Source organism: Cariama cristata, unplaced genomic scaffold (genome assembly GCF_000690535.1).
Source record: "Cariama cristata isolate BGI_N322 unplaced genomic scaffold, ASM69053v1 scaffold7166, whole genome shotgun sequence".
Lineage (NCBI taxonomy): Eukaryota > Metazoa > Chordata > Aves > Cariamiformes > Cariamidae > Cariama > Cariama cristata.
In genome coordinates, this window is record NW_009621467.1 from 10,248 (window position 1) to 22,969 (window position 12,722).

At 38.9% G+C, this 12,722-nt stretch overlaps 1 protein-coding gene across 1 annotated transcript; it reads right to left on the minus strand.

The window, feature by feature from the left end:
- Positions 1–4,416: 4,416 nt before the first annotated feature.
- On the minus strand, positions 4,417–7,045 carry LOC104163084 (transcription factor EC-like; the record flags this gene model as incomplete). Its single annotated transcript, XM_009701971.1, has 2 exons — positions 4,417–4,512; positions 6,794–7,045. Coding segments are annotated over 2 exons (348 nt in total), but the record flags the coding sequence as incomplete, so codon positions are not given.
- Between the last annotated feature and the right edge of the window lie 5,677 nt (positions 7,046–12,722).

The following is a 12,722-nucleotide window of genomic DNA, read 5'->3' on the forward strand; positions in this document are numbered from 1 at the left end:
CCTGCTGGGAAGCTCATTCAAGGGCACAATTAAAGAAAACATTTCTTAAATATTATGAATAAACCAATATAGAAACTCTTGTTCTTGCCTCTATTTAGTACTGGACATGGTGAAAACTCAGTGAAAACTCAGTGAAAAGGTTTTCCGTGGAGAAGCTTTCCATTTTCTCCCAAGCAATCGGAAAGGAACTACTCTATTTTGTTCAGTCATTCAATATCTACTACTCGAGCAACAGCGAGCCCGATCGATTCAATACATCACCAGTTGGGCCACAGCTGGTGATTTTTTGAAGTCCAGTTTTATGGTAGTGCTCTGCCCCAAGGACTACTTTCAACCACCTCTTAGCTCTCACCACCAACCATCTAATTCCTAGAGCCTCTCTCCCCAGGCTTCGTCAGGAATGCTTCTGAAAGCTCTTGTTTTCTCGTGACCAGAACAAAAGACAACTTAGAATCCTTGGAAGTGTCCACAGAATTAGATTATTTTCTGGCCAGTCCCACCCAGGAGGGTGCAAGAGAAGCCTGTGCCCTTGCAAAACATTAATATCCTCTCATTTTACTCTCATTCCAAGCCAGTCAATCTCCTAATGCTTTGGATGTAAGTTTTAGTGGACTGCGTGTCAAGTAGAAGACATTATCCCAGTAGCTGTACAGTGATTATCTGGGCTACAGCATTTATTTCTGAATGAAAGTACTGGTAAAATGCCAAATGTTTTCATAGAGATCACTGTTGTGCTTGCTAAATTACTGGGTTTTCTGGTGAGTCCTAGGGCTGTGTATGTATATCAGCAAAACAAAACAACATTTAGTAACAAGTAGAGGTTCACTAGGTCACACGCTGTCAAATCACACCCTGAAAAGCACAGAGATTCTATTTTTTAACTGCTCTTTTCTGGCTCTCTTACTGTGATTAATGCTTTCCACGTCTGCCTTAATACAGCATGTTTCTTAAACTTCCCTTTTTCAGATATTAAATGGAACGTACACCATAGCTTTTTAGAAGTTGCCCTAAACTTTTAATGATGGTGTCATATATGCTTTACATTAACAGGCCTGCACATCTACATTTCCTATGTTCTGAGCATTTGGCAGTTAATAAGCTTTAAATTCACTACAGAATGTTGAATAGATTGTGAGGATTTTGAATAAGAATGGAAGTCTGATAAAAACGAACAATGTTTACTTTTCAAATGTCTGTCGCCATATCTCACATACATAACATTAGTTCACTTCTAAAACTCACTCATATATCCTTTCTTTCATTTTTGTAATGATTCCTATAAGGTCAGGAAGAAATCTGTTGCTCCTGATATGATACTTAGGGAAGAAATTAATTTCTTACAATATCGATAAATACGTTGCAGTCTGTCAGTAAAGAGTTTCATAAAACTAAATTATTATGACAAAGAAAAATTACTTTAAATTGGTGTCATCTTCAAGGGTTTTTTTTATCAAATCTTACCTTCTCCGTGGTGAACAAACAGTTGTCATCAAATGATAGTTATGATTTCATGTCAGCTATGTTTTCTGGACACAGATATAACTGGGTTTACAAAGACCTCTTGCACATAGGGAGGACCTAGTCTTATATTTCAACTGAACTTCTTAAAAAATGTTATAAAAAGTAGGTTTCTGCCATTAGGGTACTGTTAAGAGCAGTAGAAACACAGCCAGAGAATTCCTTCCTTTGAGTAATTCTTAAGTTGCCACCCAAAACCAGAGAGTTTTATGAAACTATGAATTTGGGTCCAAACACAATGAAAGCCAGACACTCCACTCTTTAGAAGCTGTAATTATTTTAATGAGAGATGGAGGAATGTTCTTGTTTTCACTTCTCTGATTCTACTAATACATGACTGTAATTCATTAATTCAGGGTCAGACAATGAGCCTCTAAGCAATTATTCACATGAATGGTCTCACAGAATTCAATGTCCTCATTTAATGTGCCATTAAAATTGTACATGGGTGCATCTAACTAAAGCAAACATTAATTCACTGCAACACACAACAGGTGGCACTGCAAAGTCTCTGATCTCAGCCACTATCTGTTGAGAAAAATGCGAAAAGAAAATGGCTTCATGAATTTGGCTTGTTCAGGACAAGATCTTGCTGAAAAAACACCGGAGCCTTATACGACATTCTGGAAATCAAGAGAGTCATATTTTTTCAGAATTTTAGAGAGACTGCTCTGCATAGTTTGGGCAAATTCAAGGCAAAGCCAAGGAGGGAAAAATCTAAGATGAGATTCTAAAAGTACTCGAGCATGACACTGGAGAAGTGTAAAGAGGAAGCAAGCACCAAATCAGCCAGGTACATGGGCAACTCGGTCTCACTTGGGATCTCACTTACTCTGTGCTGGTGGCAGCCACCGTAGCCAGGCACCTTGTACAGAAGTACATAAGAGGTAATGTAAGTCTCTGTTTAAGTACAGCACAAACCCAGTTCCCTTTCTCAGGGAAATTAGATGTTCTCTCATTCCTGCTCATGTCTCCTAGTCCAACACTTGTTGTAAAACATAAATTTTTAACTCAGATAAAGAAAATGTCATTATGTCTAATGTGATACCAAAAGACTGGATCCAAAAAAATTTTTTTCTACCTGCCTCTCTGTCTTTCTCTATTGCACAGCTTATGAACAAAATTTTACAGGCAATCTTAGGATGTTGCCTGAAAGATGTCATAGAACGGTGAGTCATGAGCTAAATGCCTGAAATCACCTCCATATGCCCATTTCTTTCATATATTTTTGGAGCACTCGTTGTCAAAAGAGAAGACGGAAGAGGTACAGACATTGTTTGACTGCTTCCACAGTGACGCCATTCACATGCCTTGTTAAAGGCAGGCTTTATTTTGCAATAGTATTGAACAAAGAGATTTGGAAATACACACTATTCCCTGGCTTACCCGGCAGCCTGGTGAATTCCTCAGCACAGACTAAAATCTAAATACCATTACCTGGCCCACAGGCATTGCAGGAAACTCAAATTTTTGCAAGTAAGATGCCAGCTAGGCCTAAAAGTCATTGCGTATTTCCTTGCTTGTCAAGAGTAGGGTATTCAATACAATTTAGACAGATACGTCCTTCATGGCTGAAGATAAAGGCTAATGAGGCTGGAATTAGCATAGATTAACATCATCCAGTTTTAAAAGGTGTTGAGGGAGTATGAGTCCAATCCAAAACCCAGAATTCGTGCCTCTCATCACCATCCCACGATAGCACACCTGAAACGATCCTCCCCTGCCTCATGTTAATTCGAGCCAAAATATTAACTAACTCCCCAGGGAGCATTTCTTTGCTATGTTCTGTACTGAGATATGTATAAATCAGTCTGACTGCATTAGTTCTGTAGCTGGCATGCAAATGCCAGGTATTCATGGCATTATTAATTGCCATTAACACTGGACTGTGTAGTGGGCAACACAGAGGGGTAGTGATCTTATCTGCTAAGGTATTTTTGTAGCCAGTGATGCTCTGTAGTCAGAAAGAGATGGTCCTCCAGTGGGTGATTAAGAGTCAACACCTGACTCTGTATTCTGAAATGAATTTTATAGACTGTCAAAGCCGGTGAAAATCTTTCTGCCTTCACCAGAGTGAAGTTTCCCTTTACCGGTACCCATCCAAGGCCCTGAGGGCAAAAATCTGTGGAAAACAGTTCCCAAGATAAATTAGGGTTGAGAGGACAAAGAACATCCCTTCTATAAAGTGTCTTGTGTTACAGTTATTGATAGGTGTTATTTTCACAAATAATACTGCTCTATGTGGTGTTGTGTCCAGAAAAAGTCCATCCTTCCTCTTCATATGTGTAACATATGGAAATGTAAGTAGCCTTTGTTAACCCACTGTCAATTCTGTACAAAAAGACATTATGAAATTGTAACAGTTTGTTACATTTATTCCTATAAAGCATTTAATCTGAAAAGTTACATTTTCTTCTTTGTCCTTGAAATTATTCAACTAAGTGCAACTTGCCTTTATGAAAGTCAAGAAACAGAGCCCACCCTTGCTTCAGCCTAAGGAACAGGAGAAACTGTTGTACTGTAGAAACTATTACATGGGGAAGTTTTGACTTTTTTAGATGAGGTAGAAGGATGTTTAAGATTTTAAAAGTCCTTCTAGGGTCCAGAGACTCCTCTTATCCGTAGTCCTGCATAGGAATTAGTACCTCCAATGGGTTGTGCACCAGACTTGGTGCTGGGCTAGAACCTCCAAATGCTCTTCAGACTACTTAAAACAGCTGTGTCCCACCACATTGGAATTCTTTCCTGTAATATTTTGTGACAAAAAGACAAGCAACTGAAGAGAAAGGAGAATAGTGCACTGATAGTACTGCTTTAGCCTCTGAAGTGTGGCGTGTTTAACCATTCAATGAAATTCTCTATTATAAATAGCAAGATGAAATTCCACAAAATACTTACAGTTCTTTGCATTAGTAGAGGAGTTTCAGAGCAACCTATCCCTTCGTCATTAAAACTTGATTCCATATTGATTATGTCTTCAATCACCTCTTCCATCTGATAAAATAATATTTTAGGACCAATCATTACAAATAATAATGGAAATAATGTTATCCTGAAAACACAAAGGAATTAATCTTGATTATTTATTACATCAATAAAACTGATTTTCTGAAGTTTATATCTTAAAATCAAAATATTTCAAGCACTTTTACACAATGTTCATATTTTTTACTTCTTGTGAAAACAGTTTTTGTGGTTTAGCAAGTTACTTCTTTCCTCCCCAACACCAGCCCATTCCCCTTTTTTTAACCCCTTATTGCAACACCAAGCTCAGATGACAGGAGTGCATTGCTAAGTGCTAACTGTGATCTGTCACCTTCATCAAAAGTGTCATATCCACAGTGTATTGTTGCATTGGTGCAGGAAGGCTGGAAGGAACCTGTGGTTCTGCAAGAGCCTGAGTCACCCAAGATTTGGTGTTACACACCGCTCTCAAGACTCAGCAGGCAGAGCGTTGGGTTGGGTTTGGCAGTACACTGGATACTTCACCGGACAGCCTTCTGGTCCCACTTTTGGTCTAATCTGCATCAAAAACTACTGGAGCAGATGGAACAGCTAATTAATTACTTGGGATGAAACAGTGGATGCTTTGCAGACATATAGACATATATAGGTTTGGGCAAGGTTCAGCAAGAGTTTTCAATGATAATTTTGGCCAGGTTCCGTTCACAAAATAACTTTGGGGAAGATCCCATGATGAACCTGTCACTGTTAACTCGACCATCTGCAGGAGCAGTTGACTCGTGCTCTGAGGCTTTCCAAGCAGACCTTGGGAGCTGTCTGAAGAGCTGCAGCTGAAGGAAATGTAGAGGGTCCTATGCAATGAAAGAAAGCATCACACGGGCCAGGGACCTTTCAACACAGACTTATAGGCCACGGGGCCCAGCACAGCTCATCCACGTGCTCCTCTCCCTCTCTAAGCACTAGACGTGCGCTGTCCCAGGAGTTGTGCCCAGAGCTATCTAGGAAAGTGCTGCCAGGGCCAAAATGATGCCAAGAAATGCCAGCAATTAGCCCATATGAATGACTACAGCTCACTGCACCAGTCTATGTGTTGGTTCTATATAACTATAGCCTGTGCTGAAAAACTGCACTAGGAAATTACACTGTGCCCGTCATCCCCCTGAGGCTCTGGGGTGAGATTATTCAAATCATTGGAAAGATGCCTGCGAGGATTTTGGCCAGTGCCAACTATCACTCCCCTGGTCATCACCAGGCACTGTTCAGGAGCGCGGTTTACAAGCAGCCGTCTTGCCCTCTGGGACAGAGAGCAGTACAAGGGCAGACACTCATCGTTCCTGATATATCCAAGGCACCTGAGAACGGTTCCCACACGCTGCACTTGCCAGCACAGAGGTGACCACAGAAGCCCCTACAAAGGCCATCTAAAATAACCTTTGAAGACTAGTGTTTCCAAGTAATCCATACACCTGACGTACAATGTCAGTTGTCAATGCAGAGGGAACGGAGAGGCCCCAGATGAGCTCCAGGAAGTATCCGGTTTATTTCTTTTTCAGTTCTCTCACGCTTAGCTGCATAACATCTAAATGCTCAAATGGGCCACAGTGTACTTGTAAGATTCTTCTGTTCTGTTAAAGCCCAAGATATGATACAGCATGTCCCTTTCTCTTTTTCTGTAGGAATTCTCCTTTTACCTAATAAGCAGTCTCTTTTGAAATCTATTGAAGTATTGAAGGCCATAATGATCTACATCTCATACTGGCTGAGAATCTGACATTGTATAGTAGCTGCACCTCTATTAAAATCAATGGTGGCACTAAAGTTAGCATATCTAGGCCAATTTACCCAAGATAACCCATATATAAATACATCAACTAACTGAAAAATGAATGAGCAATTCTTTCAGTTACATCTTTAAGCTAATCGGTATTTAACTTTGTTATGCAGCTAGGATAATACTTTTAGACAGAAATAACTCTCATCTGGAAAAAAAAAAAAAAAGCTTTGCATTGCAAAGTACATATTCAAAAAACGTACAGCAATATATGACTTATAGAGAAAAAGATGCAACAGTACATTTTAACTGGCAGTAATTTAGAAGCCTGATCATGCAATAAGCTATTCACAGGCATTTTAGGGAATCACCCATGTAATTCAAAAGGATTCAGGGAGCAAGTGCTGCAACCAAAGGCTCAATGGATGTAAAGAAAGTCATGTCTTGTCTGCTATCAATACAATGTGGGTCATGTAACGTTTTTGTAGAAGTACACAAAGTCAGCCCATCTCCCCATTCCTTTCAGCAGCCCTGCCCTACCGCATTTTCGTGTTCGCCTCCAAGGGCCAGCAGCTTGGTAACGGGGCTTTCTGGTGTGCCAATATCGCTGACTGGAGGCATGTGTCCGTTTCTTAAAATGGAGGTCACTCCCGCGGGCTGGATTGTGTGGGAGTGGGACAGGGAGAGCGTCTGGCTGGACAGCTTGGTATCGAGGGTCAGGTACTGCTTCACCTGGTGCCTCTGGCTTTGCTGTATGTGGTATCTAGACTGATTTTCCAAGTGTGTTTGTACCTGGGAAGGAATGGAAATAATTGCTAAAGTTTCAAGTTACTGGTACCCATATTTGCCCATATGTTGGCTTAAAAAATTTCAAAGCAATGAATTCAGATTTAATAACACTTGGATAGAATTATTATTAACTTAAAATCTTTTTTTTCAGTTTTGCACCCTTACACATTTCTTATTTGCATACTATTTTCCCCTAATACAGCTGAATAAACCTTCTGAATAATTGCCAAGAAAAACAGTATTAGAAAAGATAACCATGATCCTGAGAAATGACCAGACATACGCTACAAAATTTTCTCTTCTCATTTAAGAATGATCTCTGTTGAAATCAGTGATCATTACCATAAAATCTACAAGCATATATGTACTGTAAAATTAATATCACAGTGCATTTACTCTTTTGTACTTGAAATAGTAAATAAATGCCTAAGGAAAAACATAATGCAACCAACTTCAAGCAATACCAACAGCAGCAGATATTCACTCATACCTAAATTCACATTTGGCTCACCTTGTAATAAGTACAGTCAGTTAAATGAGGCATTGCTGCACTTTTGAAAAAAAAAAACCAAAACAAACAAACAAACCAAAAAACAAAAACAACAAAATAAAGAGTCCAAGCTATAGTGCTGGATGACTGTTCGCTATCCTCAAACCGCTCAGTCTTCTTGAAGTGCCTTTTGAGGAGGACAGATCACTTTTTGAGTTGGTAGGACTTTATAAACTGAGTGGTCATGCCAAAATGGCTAATTGAGCAAGACTTTGGGCCATCCTTTGATTACAGAGATTGACAGTTGCTACTTCAAACAGCTCCCATTTCAGATCAATGTCACATTCCTGCAATTTAACTACCAGAGGAGCACTGCATACACAAACCTTACTGTCATTTCAGCCCTGTGGCTTTCTCCTCTTCCTATGGCATGACTAGTCACAAATTTCTTGTAATAAATTTTTCTCAAGTGGCCTCTGTGTAAGCATGATTAATATTTGTTAAATAATAGCAAGACTTGCTTTGCAGCCCTTTTTTCCCCTGAAAAAAATTCAGTCATTTAAACAAACTTCTTTTTAATTCCTCTAACATACATAAGCAGAGATAAATAGCCCATAAAAGGAGTTTGCATTTAAATTAGCTATATTTTTGTACAATATTGCAGTACCTACTTTATTTTTAATTGTGTTATGGAGGCATGGCTAGTTCCTTTAAACTGACTTTCTAGTCAGATAAAAAGATTAAGCCATGCTGTAATTAATATAATACTAATTATTTTGATGTAAGTTTTAAAGTTATTAAACAATATTCCATTAAAATATTGATATAAATTGTAAATACACTGTTTAGATTTCCCCTGTTTTATGTTAGGAGGGTATGCATTCCATGTAAGGTTTTAAAAACAACATGTGTGTTTGGGATTTACTTAAATCATGATATTACTTGTCTTAATCTTTGTGTTAGTTTTAGGAAGTGTATAATGTACTGTTAATTTACTCTCTGATTTATCGTGTGTAAGGATATACGAAAAACTGTCCCAAATCATTCAGATGATAGTTATGCATCTATTTACTCCTTCAGCTTCAGTAAAACTTAAGCTTATACTGAAAACCAAACACTCAAGCAGTTTCTTAAATTAGAATCCAAACATGAAATCTACTGCATGCCAGTTTAACCACAGTATCGATCTTGGGTGAAACGCAACGTTCTGAGGGAAAGAAAATACGTCTCGTTGTATGGCCAGGGCAGGGATTTGCTGTGCACCCTTGGTTTCTGCTGCTGTTTCAGAAGCACCCACGGACACTTCGTGCTTGCGCTGGACTCTGGGGTCAGTGAATGAATCCACACAAAGTGACCACTACCCAGACCCTTGCACTGTCTAAACGAATGGAAGATCTCTTTCCAGCAGTGCAGAGCACTGCAATCAAGAGCTTTGAAAGCACAGCTCCTTCACACGGCATAAATGGGAGTGGAATCAATGCACAGGCTACAAATGCATCTACTGCATTTCACCCCAACTACTTTTTTCTCTTAAATGAAGCTGCTGATCACTCCATAATGAACAATGAAGTGTTGTCTTAGAAATTCTACAGGCCTACCTGAAGCACAAAATCCAGAATATCACATATCTTCAAAATAAATGGGAAACATAAGAAAGTTGCAGTGTCCAAAGTCTAAACTACCTTGGTTTAAAATTGGTTTTTAACACGGAATTTTAATAAGGAAGGAGGTTCTGCCACAAGAAGACTGCTGAAAAGTCAATGGCTTGCTTTTTGCTTTCTCTGGACTTCAGATTGCTAATGGCAGACTGAACCCTCTGTGCAGCCCAGTTTCCTGGTGAACCACCACAGGGCCATCCCACCGGGCCAGGGGAGGGTCTGTGAAACACCACCAGCTAACCACTGACTAAGTCAAAAATCAAGTTTATCAGGAGCATTTATTTTGTATGGTATTCTTTCAGTGCTTACGTCCTGTCAGTACTGTCCTGAACTTCCACAAACAGGAAAAGAATTTAAAGCTTTGCTGATGGGATCTGTTGCTGTGGTTTTGCAAACTTCTCCATCACTTTACAGTGCCAGTTGCAGTCATTACAAAGCAGAACCACTGAGGCTAAAAACAGACCTATGCTCTGATTTTCAAAAAGTACCTAAAGTTGCAATCCCTGATCATGTTCATATAAGTCTTAGAAGTCAATGCTAATAATAATAAGTAAAGCACTCTTGAAAGTCAAACTACTATGTAAAGACAAAGCAGAGCTGGGATCCTATTTTTATAGTTACGCTGCTAGTGTATAATAAATGGGGAAAACGACTCACGCTATGCTAAAGGAATACTAAGATTACAAGTCAAGCTCTCAAAAATGAGAAATTATTGTTAAAACTGCCCGTGCAACAGGTGTGAAATAGGAGCAGAAACTCGAATCTTAATAATTTTGTTAAACCAGATAGTCCAGTGTCAAACACCTAGTATGACTGGTTTATTCTCCACTGGGATGCTGGAAAACTTCTATTATATCAGCATTAGTAAGCTAAGTTTCAGGTTAGGTTTTCTGAAAATTTTAGATGAAATAAACTCTTTTAAATAATTATTGCCATAATTACAAACATTAAACATTGACTTGATTTTGAGCATCTTTTTAATGGTGTAAAAAGAGCGGCTAAGCACTGGCACAGGTTGCCCAGAGAGCCTGTGGAATCTTCGTCCTTGGAGATTTCCAAACCTTGACTGAACAAGACCCTGAGCACCTAAGGAAGCAAAAGAAATCTAGAAATAGCCAGGGAAATTTGCATTCATAGTCTAAATATTGAAACTCAGGCTAATCATTATGAAGTCGGGGAAAAAAATGGTATGAGGTTAGGGGTTCAGTGAAACAAACACAAAAAGCAAAAGAACAGAAAGCTCACTCCCACACATAAGTTACCCCACAACTAAACCAGCCCAGATCGACATGCACTTAGTTGCTTAAAGACCTTGATCTAAGACCTTGTCTTAAATCCACCAGATAAGGTCCTTCCACAAAAGACTGAAAAAAAAAAAAATATTTTTCCGAGTAGAAGCATCCTTATTTTGCCCAATAATCCCAGTACGTATGCTCCAGCAGTGTTGGGAGACTAATTTTCTAATTCCTCATCTTTTCAGGAGTTCCTGTAATCTGTGAGAATATTTTGTCAGAGACTATGGGAAATTTTAAGGTAAGGATCTCTGAATCTTTCCAGTCTAGGAGTCCTCCCATATATAAAATTATTAAAGGTTCTTTGGACCAGGGACCTGCAATGTTGATGCTGACATACCCTTTACTGCCACAACAGTCTGAATATACAGTTACCTTCTTTTTTTTCCTCTCTGGGTCAATGAACATCTAATCATTTCTTTAAAGCAGAACAGCTTTAAAGGAAGACCCTGAGATGGTTTTCAGGGTAGAGCATCCAAGAAGCTGGCGGTTCCGTGGAAACTGGGTTCTCATCTCTGACACAAATTGCACAGTGTGATTTGATAAAGCATATCTTCTAGCTCTCAGCAGACCATTTTCTATTAAATGTCTCTCCACCTTCCTATTTTTTTTGTGAAATGCATGACCTTGCTTGTTGACATGCCTGATTTCTGGGAATCCACCCCCTAGCAGAAACAGGTACCCAGTCACCACTTGATGATCCAGATCCTGACTCAGACAAGCCTCAGACACAGCCCAGGACTCAGTGCTGTCCTACTGGCACATCTGCTCTAGCTCTCGGTATAGCCAGTGACCTGACCCTTCCTGCCAAGTGCTCCTGAAGTTATATTTTTGACTATTTTTTACTATAATTGACTATAATTTTGACTATTGTGTGTGCAAGATATAACAAGGTGATGAATTTGTGCTGCTGAAGTGCTGGTTCTCCTCCCGGGCTTTCTCTTGCTGAGGATGTGGTCATGTACTTTAAGTGCTAATTATTTCAAATTATTTGAGGAGTGAAGGACAGCATAAAGTTCAACAGTAAATAGATTATCTGCTCCCTCTTAGGCACTGCTTTTGTCTATTATCTGGCTTTCCCAGTCATAATGAAATTAAAGCCTGTTAGAACCAGAAACATCAAGCATGCAGGAAGTCAAAATCATCCAGCCCAAACTCAAATATTATTATTCCACCACAACAAAGCTACAACAGAAATGAATAGTTTGAGACGGATTTTGTAATCCAGAAAAGATCCCAGTGCACATGGAACTGACTGTACATATTTCTACTTTATATCTCACTGACAAGATGGTTCTGCAAAGAACGTAACAGCCTTTCAGAACTATAGATGCATATTCAAACTTCTTCAATTGCTCTTTCTAATTTAAGCACGCATCATCATGTTGTAAAACTGCGGTAGACTTGTGTAACATATTTTCCCACATTCACACTAATTTTGCTTTCATTTCTAGTCTATTGCACAATGGCATAACTCGTCCTTCAGTAGTTTATTTACATAAACTATTTTACTTCCACATTTGCTGATGAGATTTTTTTTTTTCCATTTGTAAAAGAATACCTAGCATGCCAAAAGTAAGAAAGAGGGCATATTTAGGGGACCTAAAGGAGGCATGAACAATGTCAATGATATTCCAGCAAGTAGCAGTGCTACATCTTGTATTGGTATTCCGCTAAGGGCAAGCAGGTGATACCTGTACTCCCAGGCTGCTTAGCCCAACATCAGTCCTGGGAGAAATAATAGGAAATCTGAAAAGAGATTCAATTAATAAATTATTAAAAGATAGGAATATAATTAATGCTAGTCAACATAGTTCTGTGCAAAATAAGCCTTGTCAAACAAATCTACTTCTGCTCTTTGATGAGATTTCAAGTTAGGTTGCCAAAGGTAACGATGTAGGTATAATACACTTCAACTTTTGTGTGCCTTTTGACTTAGTATCATTCAATATTCTAATTAAAAATATAGCACTACACAATATCAATAAAGCGTGTTTTAACTGGATTAAGAATTGGCTAACGAACATGCATATGAAAGTAATCAGCAAATGCTCAGCATCAGAAAGAGGGGCTCTTCGGTCTTGTACTACTCAACATTTCCATCAGTGATTTGGGACCAATGAAAAATAAAACTGACTAAAAAGAATAATTTTATTTCAGAGTAGTGATCCCATTGAAAGAAAATGTGTTCCCAGTCAGCCAAACATAACATGTGCATATGCCAGAGGAAGAAATACAGG